Source organism: Tursiops truncatus, chromosome 18, assembly GCF_011762595.2.
Source record: "Tursiops truncatus isolate mTurTru1 chromosome 18, mTurTru1.mat.Y, whole genome shotgun sequence".
NCBI lineage: Eukaryota > Metazoa > Chordata > Mammalia > Artiodactyla > Delphinidae > Tursiops > Tursiops truncatus.
The window spans coordinates 62,102,919-62,127,662 of NC_047051.1; the positions used below are offsets into that span (position 1 = coordinate 62,102,919).

General features: G+C 38.8%; 1 protein-coding gene across 1 annotated transcript in view; it reads left to right on the forward strand.

The window, feature by feature from the left end:
* The window catches only part of GPC6 (glypican 6), a 1,080,872-nt gene that overhangs the window by 260,802 nt on the left and 795,326 nt on the right, over positions 1-24,744 (forward strand). The window contains exon 2 of the mRNA XM_019920897.2: positions 11,532-11,690. Coding sequence (XP_019776456.1) covers positions 11,532-11,690 — 159 coding nt within the window. The remainder of the gene's footprint in view (positions 1-11,531; positions 11,691-24,744) is intronic.

Sequence of the window (24,744 nt, forward strand, 5' to 3'; positions counted from 1 at the left end):
ATGCAGACGGTCACTGGGAACTGGTGACTGGTGAACTGGAACTGGAACTGGAACTGGCACCTGGATTGGCAAGCAGTCTCGAAACAGTATAACTAGATTTTTACAAAGCATGCCCATAATGATGCCATTCAGGCTGTAGAATTGTAGATATCTTTGAACATTTGAATATGAAGTTTTTTGGCAGTTCCTAAGACAACATGGCAAATGAATTGTGAGCCGGCGTGAGATTGGCAACATATTTATCAGTGCTACTTAAAACCCCGTGTTCTAGATTAGCAATTATGGGTCTCTCTTATGGGTCCCAAGACAATGTGTCTATGAAACACAAGTGGAAAATAAGCCTGTATAAAATTTTTTAGGAAGAATGGTAAAGATGTCTCAGACATCTCTAAGAATACTTCTAAGCAGGACATCTTGATATCATCGAAGAAGAAAACATGCATAGGATCAGTTCAACCTACCTAAAGAAGCATTGGCTATTTATAGTTTCACAAGTATGCATTAGTAAGTGGGCTTTTGGCCCTCTTTATTATTGCTTCAACACAGTATTGAACTTTGGCTTCCAAACTTTTTGCCTACAATGTACTGTAAGAAATAACATTGTTAATTACAAAGCAGCGCATACATGCAATACACAACGGTAGCAAAACCTTCACAAGAAACACTTACCCTTAATTCATAGGATGAGCTCTGAAATACTCTATTCTGTTTTAAACATGAATGCTTGTGGACATGTGCTAAATGATTTCAGGTCCTGCGGTTTGAAAGATATGCAAGCCAGGGTGAAGTGAGAGAAACAGGTGAAACCTTTACTTGGATGTCCCTGCTTGCTATTGAAACATGAAAGATAGGCAGTACCACTACTGCTTGCCTAGAGATTAAGTAGGCAAAGTTACAATTAAAGAGCTTCTGTAATTAACGCTGTGCCTGTAAGAGTCCTTAGCGGCTGGAAGGTGACTGAATGGTGAGAATTACGTGCTTTTTACAACAGATCTTATGCTTATCTGTAAGGTAGTCTTAATTCATAGATATATCTTTCCTTGCTGGACTCCAAGCTTCTTAAGCAGACTCTTCTTATCCCTTAGCACCAAGCATAGTACTTAACCTGTTACTTGTTATGTTATAAATGGTAATTGAATAAGTGAATGGATGGATGAACAACTGAAGAGAACAAAAGAGTCAGATGTACTCATCATTTATTACAGAACTTTCCATGTGCCAGCAGCTATGCTAGGACAGTGAGTACTACAAAGGTAAATAAGACAGGCTCATAATGGCTGGTTTGGGGTATAATAGCAGTGGGTATGAGCAAATGGCTGTGGGATAATGAACCTTAGGTCTTTCATAACAGTAGCATAGAGGAACAGCTTCCTTCTCAACTCTGTCCCTGTGTCCTGGAATAGCAGCCACAGTCTGGGAGTGAAGATTGCAAAATGTGGGTCAATCACTTTGGTTTACCTTTCCGTGACATTAGCCCTGCTTGTGACTCATGGTGACTTTTCCTTTAAGCACACCTATTAGCCATGGTCCTCACTCTCCAACGTTCCTGTAATAACTACTCTATTTCACTCCTTTTCGCCTCTCTGGGGAATTCTTTACTGTACGTTAGTAGCTGGAAATGGCTGGGAAGAGCCAATTTTCTTCTGAGGCAAATAGGTATTTGGCCCATAGATGTCAATGTGGGTTGCAGAAATGGCAGATTCCACTGGTCTAGGGTCATTTTAATTGAATTTGGGGACTTAACTAATTGAAAGAAAAAGCCAACCAACAACATACAGTACTTGAACTTCATGTCATGGTGCACCTGAACTGGCACATACTAGCCAGTGAGAACTCACTTAAGTTTGCAGGAATTTTGGGAACCTATTATTAAGCACAGTCATTATTTAAAAACCACATTGTATAAATTTACAGTTAAATTAATTGTTAAGAATAGGGTAATAAATTCTCAAAATTTATCACCTTCTAATCATTTTATTATTTGTTACACTCTTGAGGTCTTCATATCTGTATGGAGGAAGTGTTATGTGATGGTGTGTTGCTGCACACCTGTTCCCAACTTGAAATTCAGTAACATCATTTTGGTAACTAGAAATGAGAGAATTTATACCTTGGAAATTGGAAAACTATAAGTCGGGGCTCCCCTTCAAAACCTAGAGCTGGTTGTTAAACATTTGCCAACACAGCACTGACTCCATCTCCAATATCTCAGATACTGGGATTGATGGGCACTGAGAAGGGAAAAAAAAAAGAATAAACAATGGTTCTACACTTTAGTAAACAGATAATCATAGCCAATCGTAGTAAGTGCCATTGTAGATGGTTTAGGAGATAGTAGAGCCAGTACACAGGTTTCCATACGTTCTCTTTTCATGGAGTTCTTAGTCTTAGTGTCTGTATCACTCATGGTTCTTCAGAGAAACAGAACCATCTCTCTATCTATATATAAAGAGAGATACACAGACACACACACACACATGCTATACCACCTACATATTTATGTGTGTACAGTGTGTGTGTATATATATATACACACACACATACTGTGTAACCTACATATGTGTGTGTGTGTGTATGTGTATACACAGAGAGAGAGAGAGGTTTATTTTTAGGAACTGGCTCAAGAGATGTGATTGGGGGGCCGGCAGTTCTGAAATCTGTAGGGCAGGCAGGCAGTCTGAAAACTCAAAGCTGATGTTGCAGTCTTAAGGCAGAATGTCTTTTTCTCAGGGAAGCCTCCGTTTTTGCTCATGAGGGCTTTCAGTCGATTGCATGAGGCCCACCCTCATCCAATTATAGAGGGTAATCTCCTTTACTTAAAAATCAGACATCTTAACCACATCTACAAAATACCTTCACAGCAACACCTAGATTAATGTTTCATTAAATTACTGGGTACCGTAGCCTAGACACATTGACACAAAAGTGTAATTTTTCTGTGGTGCTCCTAGGCTAGAGGAAATACTATTTTACTTCTTGTTAAATTCAAACAACTCACTATTTATACCCTGAAGAACTTAGTAGTCATTTGAAAATATAATACACATAGAATGTAAGAAAAAGATAGGTGTACATCACAACGAAAGGGGAGATGAGGGCGTGAGGTTTCTGATACCTTGACTTGGCTTTTTGGTTATCTTGTTCTCAGACACCTACAGATTATAACTGAAGTTTTCCGTACTTAGATAACTTTCAGTTTGATTTTGAAATACAGAAATAGTGAAATCAAGATTTCTTTACTGGAATTCACTCTCGGAGAACTATCTTGAAACTAAAAATTAACTTTTGGATGTTGATGAGATTTTATTATCATTTAACTGCTTCCTATATGAGCATTTTATATTTTATATTGAATGTACAACCTGGTGAATGTAGTACTCAGAGGAGTAGGAAAGGGAAGTTCCCCTTGGGAGATTGCTGAGTTTATCAGAATGGCTATTTATCAGAAGGTGAATCTCTTGGGAAAGCACGCTCATTAATTCCACTGTCCATCTTTCCCCAGTTCATTTTCAATACACCTCTGGGGTGGGTACTGCCTTTTGATCATTTCTCACTCCAATGTTTTTCTGATTATATTAATACTTGAAACAATTTTTAAATTAATTTTCATTGGAGTGTAGTCGCTTTACAATGTTGTGTTAGTTTCTGCTGTACAGCAAAGTGAATCAGCTATACATATACATATATCCCCTCTTTTTTGGATTTCCTTCCCGTTTAGGTCACCACAGAGCCCTGAGTTGGGTTCCCTGTGCTGTACAGTAGGTTCTCATTAGTTATCTATTTTATACATAGTATCAATAGTGTATATATGTCAATCCCCATCTCCCAATTCATCCCACCCCCTTTCCCCCTTGGTATCCATATGTTTGTTCTCTATATCTGTGTCTCTATTTCTTCTTTGCAAATAAGATCATCTAGATTCCACACATATGTGGTAATATACGATATTTGTTTTTCTCTTTCTGACTTCATTCTGTATGACAGTCTCTAGGTCCATCCACTTCTCTACAAATGACCCAATTTCATTCCTTTTTAGGGCTGAGTAATATTCCATTGTATATATGTACCACATCTTCTTTATCCATGACAGCAAGATTCAGAGATATGATGAGAAGAGGCTGAGAAAACTCAAGGAATGACAAAATAATTCATCTCTTCCCTTTTGCCGTGACCTAGGTGCAAAAAACTTTTACTCTTATTAAATGTCCTCCCTCCTTTGGCTTTAGAATAGTCAACTACAACACTGTGATTCATCAGTTAGCTTTGAGATTGCATTTTACATTGGCTTTGCATTAATTTTTTTACGAAAAAAATGGTGTAATAAGTTGTGTGGCTATTTTGTGACATATTTTGAACTGTGGAATCACATCGTTGTTAAGATTTGCTGTTGTCCCTGTGAAATTTAACCACAATTTTGTTGAGCTATTTCCTATGCCAAAGAAGACAAGTTGCAGCAAATAATTCTTTTTTCTGAAATCTTTCTATTCTTTACTTTTTTAAACAAATACCGGGAAAGAATATGCTATGTATTCTTGCGTGTGTGTATGTGTATGCACGTGTATGTGTCTACACTTACAAATTACTGATGATCGTTTGTGTTAGGACAGTGCTTTCATTAAATGTCTCAAAATTTTACATGTATGAATTAAGTAAGATATGTCATGTTAAGACAAGGAGAAACCTCTTCTATTTAAAAATGATCAAACTATCGACAGAGTTAACAATTTTATAATATATTGAGTCAAAGTAAGATGTGAGAAAAAGGAAAGATCACTTTTGGCACTCTCACTGCTGCATGCTCTGTAAGACCATCTTGATTCAAGCAGTGCCCATTCTCTATCCCCCAGACCCCTCACCCCTTGTTAATTCTAACCACTCTTTATTCTATGCCCCATCATCACCCCCGAGACCATCAGCTTTTCTAAATAACAGAAGCAAGGAAATGGTAAAGACCCAAATCATTAGCAGAAGATCTACGGAGGTGGGATCTATACCATCTAGAACAGAATGTTTGAAATCGTTTCTCTGCAATTCTTGGAACAGATTTAAACAATTAACTCATGGGTGCCACTCAAAGGATTTATTTTTACAAAATGCAGAGTGAAAATTTTATAACTAAAAGCGTTAGTACGTAAAGTCTTTATCAGCAAGTTGACAACATCAAGGATGACACTATTATAGGTGACTTGAGTGATAAGATCCACTGAAGTATACTGAACATGAATTGAATTTCTTAGAACTTGTGTAAAAGTTTGAAGATTTTTCATCGTGGTACTGAACAACTTTGTTAAAGAAAAGCAGCCCTTCACAAAATGGAAGGATCGTTTATAATAACGCTTCACAATGAGAAATGTTGAAGAAGCGCTTATTTGGAGGTTTGGGGAATTTGAACTTAAAGAATGAACTAGAGCATACATTTGAAAAATGTGGCTTTCCTAAGGTCTGCCACTTCTTATTAGCCCATATAGGAACTTTATGACACCAAAAACTGTCCAGAGCTATTAACTGCAATTTAAATTTTCTTAGCTATCAGAAACTCTAGCTGTAAGTTCACTTATTCTAGGGTATTTTACTTCCTTAAACCTGTTTCCTTGGATTCTTTGCTGCAGTCAACTTCCCAGGCACTAGATGAACAAAATGATTGTTTATTTGAGGTGACATATCAAATGATGAGACTCTAGCTTGGTACCAGACACAGCTAATTGACTGCGGGGATTTTAATAGTTCAAGGATGAGAGAACTTTGGCATAGAACGTATGCTCTGAAGAGGGCCAAGTCTAAGACAAATATTGCACTCGAATCAAATGGTATTTGGAGGTTCAGACGCTGAAGTGCTCTGTGTTGTGAGATCTTGCCATCTTCTTTGTACTTTTTAAAGTGTTTTGATTTCCTACCTACCTTCTAGGAGGTGCCAGGGTAGTAATTTCCCTCCACACTCCCAACACTATAAAAGCCAAGAATTTGTCTATAGTCTGTGAAATGTGACTCATTCGGGGTACTTCATTTTTGTTGTTTGTTTATTTGGAATGTGCATTCTGAGATCCCTGCGTGTCACCTCCGAGGGCAGAGAGTCTCCTGCAGGCGACCCACGGAAGCTGACTCCTGTGGTTAATGAGGTCCTCCTGTCTCCTGCTCTTTCCCACCGTGCCACTCACCAAGTCTATTCCTGGCAGCTTTCAGACCCTGGGCCATCCCTGGAGGGAGCTCGATCTGGCAGAAATCACATTTCTGCTGTCACCTCAGCATCCTGGAGTGAAAACAAACACCTGGGCAGGCATTTGGGGAAAGGCATTGTAAAGAGTGACACATAGTTGAAAGGAACATGTAGGAGGAGCAGCCCCATCTCTTCTGTCTTGGAAAACAGATGACAGTTTATGGTCTGATTGTATGTCCCCAAGCCTTTGCTCACTCTGTAACTTCCTGGTGGAACACCTTTCTTCCACATTTTTTATTTCTCTTGTTTATTTTAGAGCTAATGAAGATTTCTGTAAAAACACAGGGACTCAGGAATTCACTGGCATGAACTTCAGGTGCCCTAAGAAAGCAGGCACCTGTGTAAGCTGATTTCCTGACCTTGAGTCTCATCTTGCGGGATGTGAACCTATCATCATGATTTGCACATAGATTTTTCAATACATGTTTGATATGTCAGGGTACAGTCATCATAGTTTCAATCCCACATTTTCTGCCTGGAACCAGCTATTTAGTATCTTTATTATTAGTGATCTTGGAGGTGCCTGGTGGTACTCCAGTTGAGCTAAATATTGTATCTAGTTATGTAATAGATAACATCTAGAGAACCTAAGGGGATTTGAGAAAGGAGTGTGGGTGGGGAAATCTAAAAGGACAACATATATTTCTCCCTCATAAATTACAGCTTTGGAAGAATCCCATTATTAATACAAATACTCTTAAGTGTCAGGAAGTATTTAAACTGAGAAAAGTTTCGTATTCTTGCTCTTTGGAGAAATTGGAACAGGAAGGGTGAGAGAGAATTCTTTATACAGCCAAGTAGCTGTCGTGTCTGATTTCGGAAAGTCAATATTTCAGGTGTTACAGACCCTGTGGTCTCTGTCTAACTACTCTTCTGTTCTAACCCTAAAGCAGCCATAGGCAAGGCATGAATGAGTAGGTGGGACAGTTTTCCAATAAAACTTTATTTATGAGAGGGGAGGGGCAATATAGGGGTAGGGGTTAAGAGGTACAAACCATTATGTATAAAATAAGCCACAAGGATATATTGTACATCACAGGGAATATAGCTAATATTTTATGATAACTATAAATGGAGCATAACCTTTAAAAATTGTGAATCACTGTATTGTACACCTGTAACATAATACTGTACATCAACTATTCTTTAATAAAAATTTTTTTAAAAAACTTTATTTATGGACAATTAAATTGGAATTTCATAAAGCTTCACATAGCACAAAATATCATTCTTTTGATTTTTTAGAACCATTTTGCTCACAGGTCCTACAAAAACAGATGGTAGGCTGGCTTTGGCCCAGAGGCTATGGTTTGCACACCCCTGTTCTAGGGCCAAAACTAAAATAAGTAAATGAACCTACTCACAACAAATTGTCCAGTTGTCCTGAGTCTTTTTGGCCATTCAAAGTCATTAGGTTGTTTTGGCAGTTAGCAGTGGCCTCAAATTAGGGGGAGAGAGGAGCTGTTCAGGAGTTTAATTCCTCCACAGCCTTCTCACCTAGTGATGTGTTAGGAAGGAAGCAAGGCTCAGTCTCAGTGGACCACAGGTTTCATGGGCGCTGGTCCTGTGTGTTTGGGGACATTGTCGTCGTCGTCTTTTCCTAGGAACTCTAAGAAGAGCTTTGCACCGAAGAGTTACTCTTCCTATAGTACGATTCGTCAACATTCTGGTGATCTCCCCATCTGTTCACTTTCTCTCTCCATCTTTTTTATCTCTGTCTCTCTGTCTCTTTCATTATCTCTCTGCCAGGGACCCGTACAGAGGAGGAGACATGAGTTGACTTCTTAAGGACACTTTAGTTCAATTAAAAATATCGAACACTGCTTTGAGTTAATAGGGCAGCTTCTTACATATATTTCCATGACTATATATACACACACACAAGAAATAAATTTGGTTTAAATTTGTCCCACTAAGAAGTATCTTTCTCTTTTTATTTATCACTTGACATAAAATACTGATTTTCTTGGAGTGATTAGAGATTATCAGACCTCCAATCCAATCTAATTTCATGAATGTAGATCTACAGGGTTTCTTCCACAAGTATCCTGAATACAGCTATTTCCCTCAGGTCATAAAATGTTTACTTTCTTTTGGTCAGTTTTTCACCGGAAGTCCCATGCATTTTGTTGTAAACTCAGTTGTAATGATTCAGAAGTAGAATGCAGTCCTGATGTACTAAATCTTGAGAAATGGACATTTCATTTGTGCATAATATAGTAGGAAATGGAGTAGGGGGAAATAGGAAATGGAGTAGGGGGATTTAAGAAAATGGTTTATAACAGGTCAGGGAAAGGAACATTCTGTAAAGTTGTTAGTATTAAATATCCACTTAATCTGGAAAAAGAGAGTTGTTCTTATCAGTTAGCCTTGGTATTTTATAAAAAGAAAATTAGTGATTTGTGGACCATTTGCTTTTGATAAAGCCATACTTATTCCTTCCCAGTGTTTTCAACTCTAGAACTACTTTTCTGAATGGGATGTATCAGAATCACATGTGGGAAAATTTCAAAATTCACATTGTTCTATCCCATCTCTTTTTGGCATGGTCAATACCTTCAAATAGGAACTCATCAGGAGCGCACCTGTAGTTGAGCAAGTTGAGTTACCACTCGATGCAGCAAGTGAGGATACACCATGGAGAACCAAAGGGTTTCTCAGTAAGAGGGACTTCAACAGACTCTTCTGTAGGATTTGGATTTGGGTGGGTGATGTTGGGAAGGGTTCCAAGAAGCAGGGCCTCACCCTAGATCGGAGGCTGTCAGAAAGCAGAGGTAATTCTATAATAAGGTATCTCAATAAATATGACCAGCAAGGAGGGAGACTAGGATGAAGATCAATCTGTAAACGGTAAAGAAGTACAGAGGCTCATTTTGCCTGAGAGAGAAGGTACTTTGGGGATGGCACAATCACCTTGTTTCTGTCTGTGCTGAGACAATTTGTTTTAAATTAATTAATTAATTTATTATTTATTTTGGGCTGCATTGGGTCTTCCTGGCTGCGCGCAGGCTTTCTCCAGTTGCGGCGAACGGGGGCTACTCCTCACGGTGTGCGGGCTTCCCACTGCGGTGGCCTCCCTTGCTGTGAAGCATAGGCTCTAGGTGCACGGGCTTCAGTAGTTGTGGCCCATGGGCTCAGCAGCTGCGGCTCGCGGGCTCTAGAGCGCAGGCTCAGTAGTCGTGGCGCACGGGCTTAGTTGCTTCGCGGCATGTGAAATCCTCCTGGACCAGGGCTCGAACCCGTGTCCCCTGCATTAGCAGGCGGGTTCCTAACCACTGCGCCACCAGGGAAGTCCCTGAGACAAAATTTTGACGTGGCCTTGCTTTGTCTCATTTCATCCTCGTCTCAGGGTAATCTTGTCTGAGGTGGGTGTTCTGTGAGATTGTTTAGGTGTAATAGTTACGGTGACCTGGCTGTGGGTACCGGGCAGGCTGGCTTCCGAATGTTAAGGGCAGCTTGTTTTTTCTTTCTGAATATCTACCACCTGCCCTCCTTTCTGTCACCACTGTGGTGGCCATTACTTTCTAATGACATATTTCCAAGTTTTTATTACAAAATATTTTAAATGTATAGAAGAGTAATGATAGTAATATAATAAACACCGTGTAACTATCAAGCAACTTATGAAATAAAAGATTATAGATAAAAGTATTTGAGCATTTCTCTCAAATCCTAATTCCTCCTGGGAGGAAACTGTTATCTTGAATTCGATGTTTATCATTCTCAAGTACAATGCATTTTCCTTTCCTTTTAAAAAAAAATATACCTAAGATATTTTATGGTCTCCTTCCCTTCCAGGAATTATATAAGATCTAACTTTAATACAGACCCGTGATTCTTTTTTATTCTGGGGTTGTTTTAAGTAGGCACTAAAGCATCCAACTGCATGAGACAGACACCCTATACTTCAAACAGGGTCATGGGGACATAGTTTTATATAAGTGCTGTTAAACATTATAAATGAATTGTAATCATCGCGTCAAGCACTCGTTCATTTGGTTTTTCCATGCCCTACAGTGATTTTAATCACAGGGACAATTTGTTGGTTTTATTTAGCAAGATGTTGGGTGGATTTTCCTTCTTCCTTCTGCTGGCTCCGTTAAGCATTTTTGACACTGACGGAGCTGAATCAATTGGAAATTCACATTTTATGCAATAACAGACCATTTTAATTTCATGAAGCAAGGGCTTGGCTTCCACTTGCAAATAGCACCGAAGAAAGCAATATTGTCAAAAGAAGTGGCCCAGTATATCGAGAGATAAATCTATTGACTTAAACCCAAAACTTTCATTACCTTTTGCTTTACATTTCCATACAACATAAGCATTAATTAAACCCATCAGTGCCTTCCTCCTCGCAGGAGAACATTTTCTCTCTGACAAGAAATGTTAACCGAGGGAACATGTGGCACAGGAGACCAGCCATTAAAATCACACTTGCTTTCACTGGGAGGAAAGCTGAGGCATTCTGACGGTCGGATGAGCAGAAACAGAACACAGCGAATGATTGCCATCTTTTCTTGGCCCTGCTGTCTAACAGACTATGGTGATGGGGCTGAATGTCTCTTGCCTCACTTCAGGTTTCCAAAGATAAGCACATTTATAACTGTATTGCATCTCTTGTCACCCGGCGTTTCCAAAGATAAGCACATTTATAACTGTATTGCATCTCTTGTCACCCGGCGTTTACTGGGTACCTTTCAGATGAAAACAGGAAAATTGTCGTGGTCTTCTGGGGTCTTTAATGTACCTTCACTTACATGACAGGGGCTGGAACTAAATGTCAGGTCTCTTAGTCCCTTTGGGCTGCTACAACAGAAATACCATAAACTGGGTGGCTTATAAACAGCAAACATTTACTTCTCGCAGTTCTGGAGGCTGGGAAGTTTAAGATCATGTCACTGGTAGATTCAGTGTCTGGTGAGGGTCTGCTCCCTGTTTCACAGACCCCATCTTTTGGCTGTGTCCCTAAGTGGCAGAAGGGACAAACTAGCTCCCTGGGGTCTCTTCTAGAAGGGCACCAATCCCATTCATGATCTAATCACCACCCAAAGGCCCCATCTCCTAATACCATCACCTTAGGGGTAAGGATTCTACATATGAATTTTGGGGGGTCATAGACATTCAAACCATGGGGTGGGTTCAACTTCAGTCTGGAGTATTTGGAAGGTTAGATACCCTGAGGCCCAGATAAAAGTTCATGGGGAGGGCTGGGGGGCTGGTGGAACAAGGACCCCAGGATTTGAGGGAGATGTCAGAGGAGCAAACTCCCTGAACCCCTTATCATTCCATGCTGACGTTTACGTACTCCTTGCAGGGGAACACTTAAGAATCTGTCCTCAGGAGTACACGTGCTGCACCACGGAAATGGAAGACAAGCTAAGCCAGCAAAGCAAACTGGAGTTTGAAAACCTGGTGGAGGAGACGAGTCATTTTGTGCGCACCACTTTCGTGTCCAGGCACAAGAAATTTGATGGTAGGTGACAGTTTTTATTTCTCGTTGTTCTGGGTGCGCTTTTCGATGCGAGAGTCTTGATATTATATGAAAAACATTTTCTTTAAGTGGAAGCTTTTCTCTCCTTCTTAAACATTTATAACTGTGTCTATTTTTAGAAAAGGTATGAGCGCTCTTGACAATTTTTATGTCTTGGAAAAAACCTGAGTTAACAAAGAGCTGTTTGGCATTTGTGGTTCGCCTGTGAGATTTATTCTGAATGATTTGGCTTACGTTCTCATTATTAGAGTGATTCTAAGTCAGGTTTTGTCACACCATAGCTTGTCTTCAGTTTCCATCTAGGGATTTGCTTTGAAGTCATTAAATGTCATTTAAAATTATTTGAAATAGAACATCACTTTTAAGAGGACAGGCTTGTTTTAAAATGCCCAGTGACATAGACTCCTTTATTTTAGAGTTTTCCCTTCCTATAGTATAACTACATTTTATATTGTAGTTGCAATGCATCCAGCAGAAGGTTTAGACCCTTCATTTATTTCTTGATAATAAGCAGTCGACTGCATTTCTGTATTCTATTTGTTAAATAAACATTTTGTATTAGAAAGCACAAAGGGTGAAAGTAATTATTACTAGGTTTTCAGCATTGAATTTTCCCGTCAGAGCCTCAGAAAGATATTCAAAAGCAATCTGACTTTTATCAACTGAATGAACAATAAAAATGATAAAGATAATATTCTTAGGTGGTGAAAGTTGTCAGTGCTCTGTGAAATGAATGCACCTTACTATGGCTCCTTGTAAACCAGACTTGCAAATTGTAGGGACCCTTCTCTGTGCGCCTTTGGTTTTAGGAAGTTGCCCGAGGGCAACAGAACCTTCATTCATTTCCTCCAGCCTTTCCAATCAATGCACAACAAAGCCAGTTCAGAAAAACCTTGCCAAAGTTGTCTTTTTTTTCTTGGGATTTTTTTTTTTTTTAATACTCGCTGTAGTAGGCAAAATGCTCTGTTTCATTGCTGTTTTAAACTGGCCACACCAATTTCTTTAAATCAGTGCTCCAGGTTCTAAAAGGCTGGTCCACCTGGTGGTGTTTCAGTACTCAAGATAACGTGACATTTTCCGTGTAATTAAAGGGACTTATATTTTTGCAAGTATGTTTCAGCATCTTCACATTCTTCCTCTGTCTCTCGCTCTGTGTTCAACTGTATATGTGGACGTATATGAAAATAACTTTATTTAGAATTGATGCTGCAAATGTTGTTCCCTTAAATGCAACTAGGAGTACTTGGGAGTTGGCCTTGATTGACAGATTACAAATCCAGTGACCTTCAGGAGCCCCTGAAGGGGCTCCTGTGTTTGAGGAACTGTAATGTATCGGTTCAAACTGAGGCAAATTGAAAGGTCTTATTCTTTGTTACAAAAAGCAGGTGAGGGTGATCTGCTGCTTCTGACTTCTACCTACTTCTTTAGAAAACAACTCTTAGGGCTTTTATAAAGCTGTGCTCCAAAATTAAGTAGGAATAATTCCAGAGCAGTATTCACAGTACATAATATATATTCCTTTAAATAAAAATATTAGACTTAAGGTAGATTTATGGGGAGTTGATTTTGTATTTTTTAATGAGTAAAGCTATTCAGCAAGACTGAGCCAGGTACTTCCTGTATTCTCCTATCAATGATTTTCAATATTTTTGAATTTATAATTGGTAACCCCAGATCTCATTACTCTTACTAAAGAAACCACTCTCTCTTTGTGTGTGTGTGTGTGTGTGTGTGTCTGTGTCTGTGTCTCTGTCTCTCTCTCCCTCTCTCTCTCTCCGTCTTTCTCTCTCTGTACAGGTACGTTTTAAATTTTTCTAATGTACTTAAGGGTATTACGTCAATTGGTTTGACAAGACATTGATTTTGCTAAGATTCAATCTGACGTAGAGGGTGATGAATTCCCTAACAACAGTGCATTTCATTATAGTTGCATTAGGCTGGGATGGGAGAGAAGATTTTTTTCAAGGAAGCTTTCAGCTAAAATCTAAATGTGATCCTGGTGACCTCAGCTTTTGAAGAGCTATCTTTAAAAAAATTATAAAAATGTATAAATTAAAGAGTCACCATTATAATTTCTGATCCTTCATTAGGCAATTTCATGAAGGTCAGCCATGCAACTGTATGATTTATCTTCTTATCCCACAAAGGTGATCCTGCTAAGTCACCTTTCAGGAACGCTGGTGCATTCATGCGGGCAGTTTTCCATTTGTCCCCTTACCTTTCTTTAACCACTTCCTCGTGGCATTTATTGATGACTGTCAGTTGGTGTGCCGAGGAGCCCTGTCTGGGATCAGCTGTGGAATGTTACCCTCTGAGTTTTATTTTCCCAGATGAGACCAATGGTGCTTTGAGAGACTTCAGGTTTATTTTTAGTAGCTTCCTATTCTGTGGGTCATTTTGCATTATTGCTGGGATCTCTGGATTCCAACGTGTTCATTTTGCATTTCCGCCTCTGGTCCCACTTTCTCAGAGATCTTGATTTCTCATCTGAATTTTACAGGTCTTTGCTGGCTATGTGTTCTTTATTATATGAAAGACGACTGTATCATATGAGAAGGTGACCGCTTTCCTTCCTATTTTCAATAAGTACAGCAACTAATTAAATTGCACCTAATATATGTGATTCAGTCCATGCTCTATTCAGAGAGGCTAGATTCTATCACTGTTAATCATTAGTCTATAGTCCTGGCATTCCTTATTATACTAGAAATATTTTGATTCCATTTAGCTTGTCATTTTGGGGCAGAGGTGACTTTTAAAATTTGAAATTCAAAACCGTGTAACAGAACATAAGATTATATTTATTGTCATATTCTTTCCCATTTTCTATGAATATCTTTAGTAATATTTAGAAGATACTGTATAAATTTATAAATATTCATTGCATGGTCAGAAGCTAAACCTGAATGAATATGAATTTTCCCCAACTTTCTTAAATGGCCCAGCTTTGTTCCATAGCCCCATTAGCCGAAATGTGTGGCTGAGAGGCAATGAATAGAAAAAAAGGGTAGCTGAGAGGCAGTGAATTGAAAAACTATATAATATCAATTGCAGAAATTTTCCCTCTCTGGCAGAGAATTTCCTTATAACTGAGTAGCTCTTTTTCTTTTTCAACATAGAGTTGAAATATGATGAATATATATAAAATAAAAGTTTATGTTCTTGGCACTGGTACTTTTCCAAGTATCTTGCAAGGTTTTTATTTGTTTGTTTGTTCTGCCTTTTCTGGCCAAATCTCCACCTCTGGCTGCCGTTACACATCTCTGCAAGCCCCTCACCTGTTGGCCAGGGCCTGGCCACCGCAAATGTTCCCTCAGAATACACAGGGATGCTCTCAATTTGCTCTGTAACCAAGTCCAGGTTTTCTAACACACCCAGTGGTTAAAATTATGGATGAAGACCCAGCCAGGTACACCTGGAAGAATGATCACAACTCTGTTGCCTTACTTCTTGCCTTTCTCACCTCTGCCAAGTACCCCAGACAGCCAGAAGTACATAAACAAATAAACAAATCATATAAAAATACAGAAAAAGTGGCATCTTTGTGTATCCACTCATTTTCCTAGCATTTTTGTGTTTAGTAACTGTCTGACCTGTCCTATTGGTATTTGTATCTAAATCCTAATGGCTGTCATGCTTCCAAGTGTCTAATTTGTTAGGATCCTAGGAAAATGGAGAACAATCCAATACTCTGATAATATTAATGGTGATAATAGGCAACATCTGGCCATGTTCCTTGCCCGTTACAGATGTTAACCTACTTAACACAAGTGAATTGCTGGGCAAAGCCACACAGACACTCAATGGCAGAGTCAGCAACCCATCCCAGGCTGAGCACTCCTGGATCCTTGCTCTTAGCTGTAACTACCCCATAATCTCTCTCGTGCTTTCCAGCCCCCAAATGTGCTGAGATTTCACCATCAGCCACATCTTTTTCTCTGCCTCCCGCTGCCGGTTCTGTCCCATTAATTGTGGGGAGGAGGTGGAAATGTCTTACAGAGAAAAGTGGAAAGAGATTTTTTTTTTATCCTTAAGAAACGAAAATTACCCATCTAAATATAGTCCAGCCCTCAAGGAACCTGGAGCCCGGAGAGAGTAAATGACTTGCCAAGTTTCCACCAAGAAAGATGAAACCAAGACTGTAACTTGATGCTTTTGACTTACATCAGATTTATAAATAGTAATGTGATAGCAAGTCGATATTCAGTTGAAATTCTAACTCAGCTTTTATTTGTTTTGAGTGGACACTGGCTAAAAATTACTGATATTCTTTTAACAAGGAAATAGTGATATTGGTGGGTAAAGAATCTAGCCATATTTTTGGAGAAGAATCTAGCCATATTTTTGGAATCTAGCCATATTTTTTTAGGTAAAGAATCTAGCCATATTTTTATTCCATTGAAGGTCATCCCTAAATTAAAGGGACGTGAGTGTTTTGTGTAAAAAAAAATGTTATTAAATCAATGAAGGCATATTATTTATTTTTCTCACCTCACGAAGCCCTGGTAGCTTCTCTCTCGATGTAGGTACCAGTACCCTCTTCTCCAGAATCCTGTATGGAGTATAGATTATTCAGAGGCAGGAACATTTAGTTGAAGGGGTATTTTCTTTTGGCAGTTTTTTCTTCAGATTTATTTGAGCTGGTATTTATTCACATCTGAAGCTCGATATGAGGATTTTTGTTTAGTATGTTCTCGGCCTTATTATTTTACCCTCCTTCCTGGTTTTTATTTACGTGTTTTAATGATACACATTTGTCTGGAGATTTTGGCAGCAAGTATATTTTTTAAAGCAAATTAAAAAAAAACGTTGAGCAGTAATTTCAATCCTCCCAAAGAACTTATTCTATGGTAACACCCTCAGACTTCTCATTTTTACTGAATGCGGGAATAATTTATACATGGCGGCATAATATTTTTGTGCTGCAGATCTGCATGTGTTTTCTTTTTAAATATCACTTCTCATCTATATATTGTAGAGGTGACAATAATGTAATAATATCTTTAAAATATGGTCTAATTTTCTCACAGAATACACTTATTTGAGAAGCAAAAATTCCTAAGTTGTTTTCCTTATGGTAGTAGAATCTTCTGTATTTCCTGTCACATGGGTGATGTGTGTGTGTGTGTGAGTGAGATTTCAATTTGGAAACATTTATTCAGAACCTACTGTATAGAAGGCACTTAACTAAGTGTATAGTAGATACAAATATGACTAATAGTGACTAAAATATGGTCAGTCTGTCACAGAGTGTACCTTGTTGGGGAGACATAAGTATAAAACTAACACTAAGGAAGCAGAATCAACTATACCATAAAGTAGAAGTCCAATGGAAACAGAAAGGAAGGAGTCAAGTATTTTATGGAGAGGCACCAGAGAAGACTTTTGGAAGGTGGGACACACAGGACCCTTAAAGAGTGACTTAAGGTGGTGATGGTTAAAGAGGTGACAGGCACCAGAGATTTTGTTTGCATGTCCACAGAGTCCTTGGGACGTGCAAACATAGTTACCGTTGATTGTCCCCCAACAGTGTTACCTTATTGACATTCGGCCTACATTTATGACGTAGATAACCTGTAGAAACCTTTTTGGTCCTGTATCCGTCCGCTATTGTTTTGTAACAACTAACCGCAACATTTCAGGGCATGAACAAGAAGCGTGTCTTTTTCCTTGAATGCGTCTTTGGGTTGGCTGGAGTTTGGCTGTTCTGGCCTGTGCTCAGCTAGGCCTGCCTCTAAACCACGGATCTGGTCTGGTCTGTTCTAGACGTCTTTGGGAAACAGCTCTCTGCCTACGTTCTTCTCACGGTGGAGTTTGGACCTAGCTTAGAATTGGCAGGCGGTCTTCTCAGGTTCCATTGACCAAGGCAGATCTCATGGTGATTCCCAAAATTGACAGGCAGGGTGTATAGAATCCGCATGGAGGTGTGGAGATGGGGGAAGGAGTGGATATTCTACATCCTAATCTACCACAGTCCTCGACTGACTGCTGTTCCTTAAACAACGTTTTACCTTCCACGTTGACATGTGGTATATATATATATTTTTGGCAGGGGGGCAGGGGTGGGGGGAGGCAGATTTTCTAGGAATTTGAGAGTAATAAGTAATTTCTAAATAAAGCACAGTTTGGCAAACACACCCGTTATAGACTACGTCCCATATCCTAGCACATTAACAAGCACACTCAGAACACACACACCACTTCCATGATATTATTCAAGAATAAATAGACGTGATATTTCCATTTCTTTTGCTACTAGCCCCCTTGTTTATTGTACAGAATAACAAGCTAACTGTAATTCGTAAGGGTTATCATGTTAATCAGCGTAGGAAGTAATTAGCCAAATGCCTCCTTGAAGTTTGCTGGGCCACCACCTCAATGACATGTATTTCATCTGGAAGACACGCCTCTGGAAGTCAGGATGTGCTGAATTGGGTTTTAGAAATTGGAGAAATGGTCTCACTGGCATTGGAAAGTAATTTGCCAATTCTCCCAAAGGGCAGACCTTCCAAAAGCAAGAATCAGCTAGCCAGGGATTGAGCGTCGCCAGAACTAGTAAGCAGATTTATAAATCACAGATGCCTTCCATGGGCTTGAGATGTGGGAATAGATGATCCATGGCAGGGCATTCTTTAAATTGCAGTGCACCAAGAACCCAGATCTTTGTACTAGTGAAATTTGTCTCTCTCTCTCTGTCTCTCACTTTCTTTCTTCTCTTTGGACAGATCTTTCAAAACTAACGAAACACCACTGATCAGCAGCTGTGTGTCCTGTGTGATGGACTACCAATCATTTTCTAATTGTTATACCCGTACCACACACCTTCGAGTAACTGAAAACATAAAGCTCTCAGCGTAGTTGTAATATTATCATCTTATTATCACCAATTCCCTTGTATGGTGGGTTGGCTGAGCAGCTGTTTCACAGACAAGCCGATTTCTTTCAAGTATTACTCTATCAGAGGCTGAAACCAGCCTACCAGAAGGGGTCTTGGTCCTGAATATTAATGAGCAGACAAGTGTCTGTTCCCTGACAGTGGCTCACTAATCCTTTGAGTAAGTATGGCTAAATTACAGGAGAAATTTTATTTCAGTTGAATTGATCTGCCACTGGATAGAGAAAACAGGTTTTCTTATTTTAATGAAAATCAAGAAAAATATTTAATGGTATGTAAATTAGAGCTCAGTGGAAACATTTTTGTCTTCAAACCTGAGAACACAGTAGCTCAGTGTGGACTGGTTCAGCTGCATGGTGTGTGTAAAGATAACGGAGACCTCATTATCTCCTGTTAGGTGTGATGTGCAGTGGGAAACAGTATAAGCCCTCACTCTCTAACTGGAATTTCGTATCATTTCTCAAGTGATATGGAATTGGAATAAAAACGGGCTTTCTTCCTTCACCGAGACAATGTAACATCTCCCTTTTCCAAACAAATAACAGGGTAAAGGAATAAGAAAAGTGTTTGTATGCTTTTCTAAGATTCAAAAGAAAATTGTGCAGATGAATCTTTATCTGAAATGACGTACCTTGTCCTGATGGAGTCCCTGAAGTGGGCAGATAGAAAGAACAAGATGGGCATAAATGTGATAACGGTTGAAGCTAGTTGATGAGTCCATGGGGCTTTATTATAATGTTCTCACTTTTGGGTGATTTCTAAATGTATGTAATTAAAATTTTTTTTAAAAAAGAGAGAACTGACTTGAGCACATACAGGATGAAGATTTCCAGACTGTGAATTCATTCTAGATATAGAACAATGCCAACAGGTATTGCCAACTCTGTCTTGCGAATTCAACAGTAGTAAATTACACAGGACATACCATTTTCAAATTTCAGAGATGAACACAACTTATAGAGATTTTTAACTCAGGTCACGGCCACTTAGCTTCTGCTTCCACCCAACATTTTATTATTGTGTTGCTAGAAGTGGCATCTCTAGTTTATCCACAGGAACAGACCTATTAAAATGAGGCTTAATCCTTAGATCTTCCTGTTAAGTGTGATTCAAAATGTCAAACTCTTGGTTAGAAGATGTATGGACAGCAAGACAAGCAGATTATTCAAACACAAACTTTGGCAAGATTCAGAAGAAAATATAAAGCATATATTATAAATGCATTGTAAATAACATTTCTATATCACTAGGTAGTCCTCCAGTGATTCTCGGTTGAATGACAACCAGCATGAGCTCTGGGAGTTTGGCATTTTAGCAAACCCAAAGGAAGAGACAGCTTGTCTGAACAGTTAATTCCATATGATTCCATGTATTCCATTAGACAGGAGGAGAATCCTGATCCCACATGTGGAGGTAGAGTTGGTAACCAGCTAATAAGCCTGCATGATTCACGACACTCAGAGAAACTGTAAAACAAATTTAAAAAGTACTGATTACACTTTCAGAATTTTCCATTTATTGTTCTTTCAAAAGGGTTTTTTATATTCATTAAATGGACAAATATTGTTCTTCAGATGATTATATATAGTAGTACATGATCTTCACACTGTTTCCTCCCTACCTAGTGGTTAAACTGAGTCCAAACAACTTGAAAATGAAAAGCAATCTTTGAAGGAAGATAGCAGGAAATTGGGCCTCCAAGGCTTTTCCATGCTGGAAGAAATTGTACTTCTCCACCTATTCTTTATTTCTGAAAATTTCTTTGCATATTTTCTCCTTTTGAAAGAACAGTGCGTGGTCATTACAGGTTTTGGTCCTCTTGCCCTCCTGTCTCCTTCTCCTCAGTGCTTGTGTAGTTGACATCTTATCATTTTCACTTATTTAGTAGTGTTCTTTTAATACTATTCTTTTAAAAAAAAGTATGATCTATTGCGTAGTCCCTCTTGAAGTGTAAGCTCATTAAGTTTCCTATTTCTATTTTATCTTCCTATACTTGACTTAATGTGGAGCATATTGAATAATGCTGCAGGGTTGTCTGACTGTGGTACCGACCTGCACAGACCCAAGGGCACAGACCAGTCCGATGAATTACTTAAGTTCCTATAATAAATACGATAGAAGAAAATAGGAAGCCTTGAATTCTAGTTATCTACTAACTCTTAGGGTCCCTAAACCTGGAAGTCATATTTGATTTGAGCAGCATTTATTCCAGTGGATTTAATGGAACTAATTTTAAATTCCCAGAATGAAGATAGTCTTGATTTGGAGTGGAAATAGAGGCCCTTACCTCAAAAAGCAGGATGAGTGCACACACATACACACACACACACACACACACACGCACACACACAGGTATATACACATGAGTACGGTGGGGTTAAGGTACACACTAGTCACTTGAAAGACCAGTTAACCCACAGATTTGTGTGTTCAAACAGTGGAGATTTTGATTCTGTGGTCCCCTAGGGACTCAGAAATCTTCATTTTGCTTAAGCATCTCACATCTCCGGGTCAGCACACTTTGAGTATCACTGGTTAAGTGGAGTTGAGAGATCAGTGATCAGGATGTAGATCTGAGTCAGAGAAGAATGACAGCGGCTTTTAAATCTTTGCTTTATCACGTCAAAGTCAGTTTAAGTCTGCCAATAAAACGTCCCCACTATGTAAGGTGGGATTCAAGCATCTTTTGACCAAATGGTGGATTTTACACATTAAGCAAGTTTCTCTTTTCTCCTTCGGATTTTGACAGTGAATTACACTCCAGATCCACAACTCATTTAATCTTTTGCTGATCAAAATTATAATTCAGTTGAATTTTTTTATATCTGTGAGCTAAAACATTATTTTCTTTTTCCTCTTTTATTTTCTAGTTTATAGGATCTAACAGATATTTATTTTTCACCATCTAGAAAATACATTTCAATTTTTTTCTTTTCTTTTTTGGCTTGGGTGATGTTTTCTGAAGCCAAGAATGTAACTTTTTTTTTTTTTTTTTTTTTTTTGTGGTACGCGGGCCTCTCACTGTCGTGGCCTCTCCCGTTGCGGAGCACAGGCTCCGGACGCGCAGGCTCAGCGGCATGTGGGATCTTCCCGGACCGGGGCACGAACCCGTGTCCCCTGCATCGGCAGGCGGACTCTCAACCACTGCGCCACCAGGGAAGCCCCTGTAACTTATTTTTAATAGCATTTTTTGATTCTAAAGTATTATATGTTTATTATAGAAAACTTGGATTATTTAACTTTAAAGCATTAAAGAAAAAGTTACTTTAAATTTATGCTCACTTGGGGGGAAAAAAAAACTGGCTCTGAGAAAACTGAGGTAAAAATGTAATAATACTAATATTTGGTTTGTCATGAAAGCTTATTCAAATAACTTCAAAAAAGAACTCTTAATTAAGAGTTGGAACTCTTAATTCCTGTGTTTAATAGTTTATAAATATAAAATGAAAAGCAGAACCCAGTGTCTGTAGGAGGGAGGGGATTTCCTATTTTCTGGGGATAATATTTCCCTACACTTCATAACATTTGGTCAATAAAACTTTGGGCCACTTTTACTATAATTGAGTTGGTCTTTATTGAGAGTGTAATCAGAACTGTGACAACGTAGTTCTGAAGATTTGAGTGGTGTAATAAATCATGATTTATATTAACGAATAGGTCAAGGATGTAATTAGGATGACTCCTTCTCACAAAGTAATGATTTAAGGAAAATAATATGACAAATTTTAATGTCCTCTTGGAATAGTAGTCTACGGTCTACGGACTTTGTTCAGCTGATCATTAGGTCAGCCAGGCTTGCTGTCACTCGCTCCGCAGTGCCCTGATACGTTTTACTACAGGAAGTGGCTTCTATCACCGTTGTCAGGCCTGGAGAGTTCCAAGTCCCACAGACAGAGGATTTGCACATGGGCACAACCTCCTGTCAGTTTCAAGGTTTAGCTCTTTTCTGGTGCATAGAACTCTGGATTGTGTCCTGAGATCAAAGAAGTTTGGGAACAAACTTTAATTCATATTAGTGTTATACATTTTTAAATTGCTAAATACATTCCCCAGAAGTATGTATGCTTCTGTTTTCCAGTGTTTGAGATTATTTTTCCCTTTGATGCTTCTAAATCAGGAGTCTGTTTTTTTCCATGTAGATTCTAGGTGCTTAATGCCAGCCCTCCATATTTTTCTTTATTCACTCATTCATTCCCCATAGATGAGGAAGGGTCTACATTGTTCATGACACTATGGCAAATATTACTTTTTAAAAAAGCCATGTAAGCAGCACAGACACTGGAGTCAGCAGACTAGATTTCAAATATAAGATTTGCAATTTGTTAAAGTAACCTAGGAAGTTTCTTGAAATCTTTGGGTTCCATGTTTTCTCTTTTCAAAATGACTGTAATAATCGTAGTTTTGAAGATATACATGAGGAGCCTAGGGAGAGTCTAGCAAAAAGTGAGTATTGTTTTTTTTTTTTTTTTTGGTATGCGGGCTTCTCACTATTGTGGCCTCTCCCATTGCGGAGCACAGGCTCCAGATGTGCAGGCTCAGCGGCCATGGCTCATGGGCCCAGCCGCTCTGTGGCATCTTCCTGGACCGGGGCACGAACCCGTATCCACTGCATCGGCAGGCGGACTCTCAACCACTGCGCCACCAGGGAAGCCCGTGCTGACTCTCCCCTGCTCTTCACTCTGGTCATCATCATTGTGCTTACGTTGTTATCCTTAAGGAACTGACAGTCCCCCAGAGCCACCTAGACAAGAGCCTAAGTAGCAGTAACGCAGATTGGTGCCATGAGTGAAAATACAGAGAAAGTGGTAGAAGGGAATGAAATTACTCCATGATGGGGAGACTGTAAACAACTCTGTGAAAAGACACAATGAAAACTGTCTTGGAAATTAGGAAGGATTTGGACCTCAGTTCGGAAGGATGTGTAAATGTGAAGGAAGGCATGGAGGTGGGGAATCTAAGAATACAGGCTTAATTCTGTTTGTGGAACAAAGGGTGCTTGAACGAAAGAGGAGTTGGACCCATTATTAAGGTCCTTGAGTATGTTTAAAAAGTGGAAAAATCAGTCTATTCTCTGAAAATGAACAGGTGTTCTTTTTTATTTTCATTTAAATAATTGAGTTGACTGTTGATTTTGTAGTTTTGTTGACAAAAGTTAAAATCCCTGTTGAACAACAACTAACAAAGTTTACACTGTGGAGTTTGTTCTGTTTAATTAATGGCTGACAGCAGACATGTGGATTAGAGAACAAAATGAACTCAGTTGATTCCTTAGATCCTTCAGTGTGAGCATCTGTATAATAATATTTGTAAATGAACAGTGAACTTCCAGGCATCTGTGATTGAGTTTGATTCATGTGTGGTGCATGCATGAGAATTCTTTACATTAGGACTGCGAAAATGTTGGTTCTGCCTCAGAGCACAAAGTTTCGACAGTGATTTGTGGGGAATGGTAGGTTTAAGTATAGACTTTTCTTCTGCTATCCTACTTTCAGGTTTCTCACTACAGTGAATGTGTGTTACTGTTAGAATCACAGAAAATGTTAAATGGTTCATCGGATTATGAAATGAACATTACCTTTCCTAAAACCCTTCTGCATACAACATATCTCAGCCCTTGAAATGAGTTGTCCTGTGGAAATTTTCTCATGAGTGTGTCAGGTCCCAATTTCAAAAGCGAATTTGTATTTAAAATTGTTAAATTTCCTATTGTTGTAGTTAATAAAATGTTAAATTTCTGTTTCAAATATCTAGCATAAAAGTTCCTGCAACAACGTTACATGCAAATATATAGGACAAGAACCCTGCTATAAATATTCCAATCAGCAACAGTAGTGGACGTATAACTAATGATAATTGCCCACTTCATGTAATGAGGTGAACTTTCTCAGTAACAATTTAGTATACAGCTGATTTACTATCTAGATCGTTGGGGCTGGTGAATACAAATATCTCTGTGCACTCAAATCCTTTCTATCACAGAAATCCCAGAGCCTCTGGAGCTCCATTAAGAAGTCTACATTATATAAAGACATTCATATTTATTTCTTGTACATTTATATAGCATTTATTAAATTGCTGTTGGTTTTTCAGAGTTGCTTTTTTAACACCCTTAAATCCTCATTTAAAATGTGTAATTCTTAA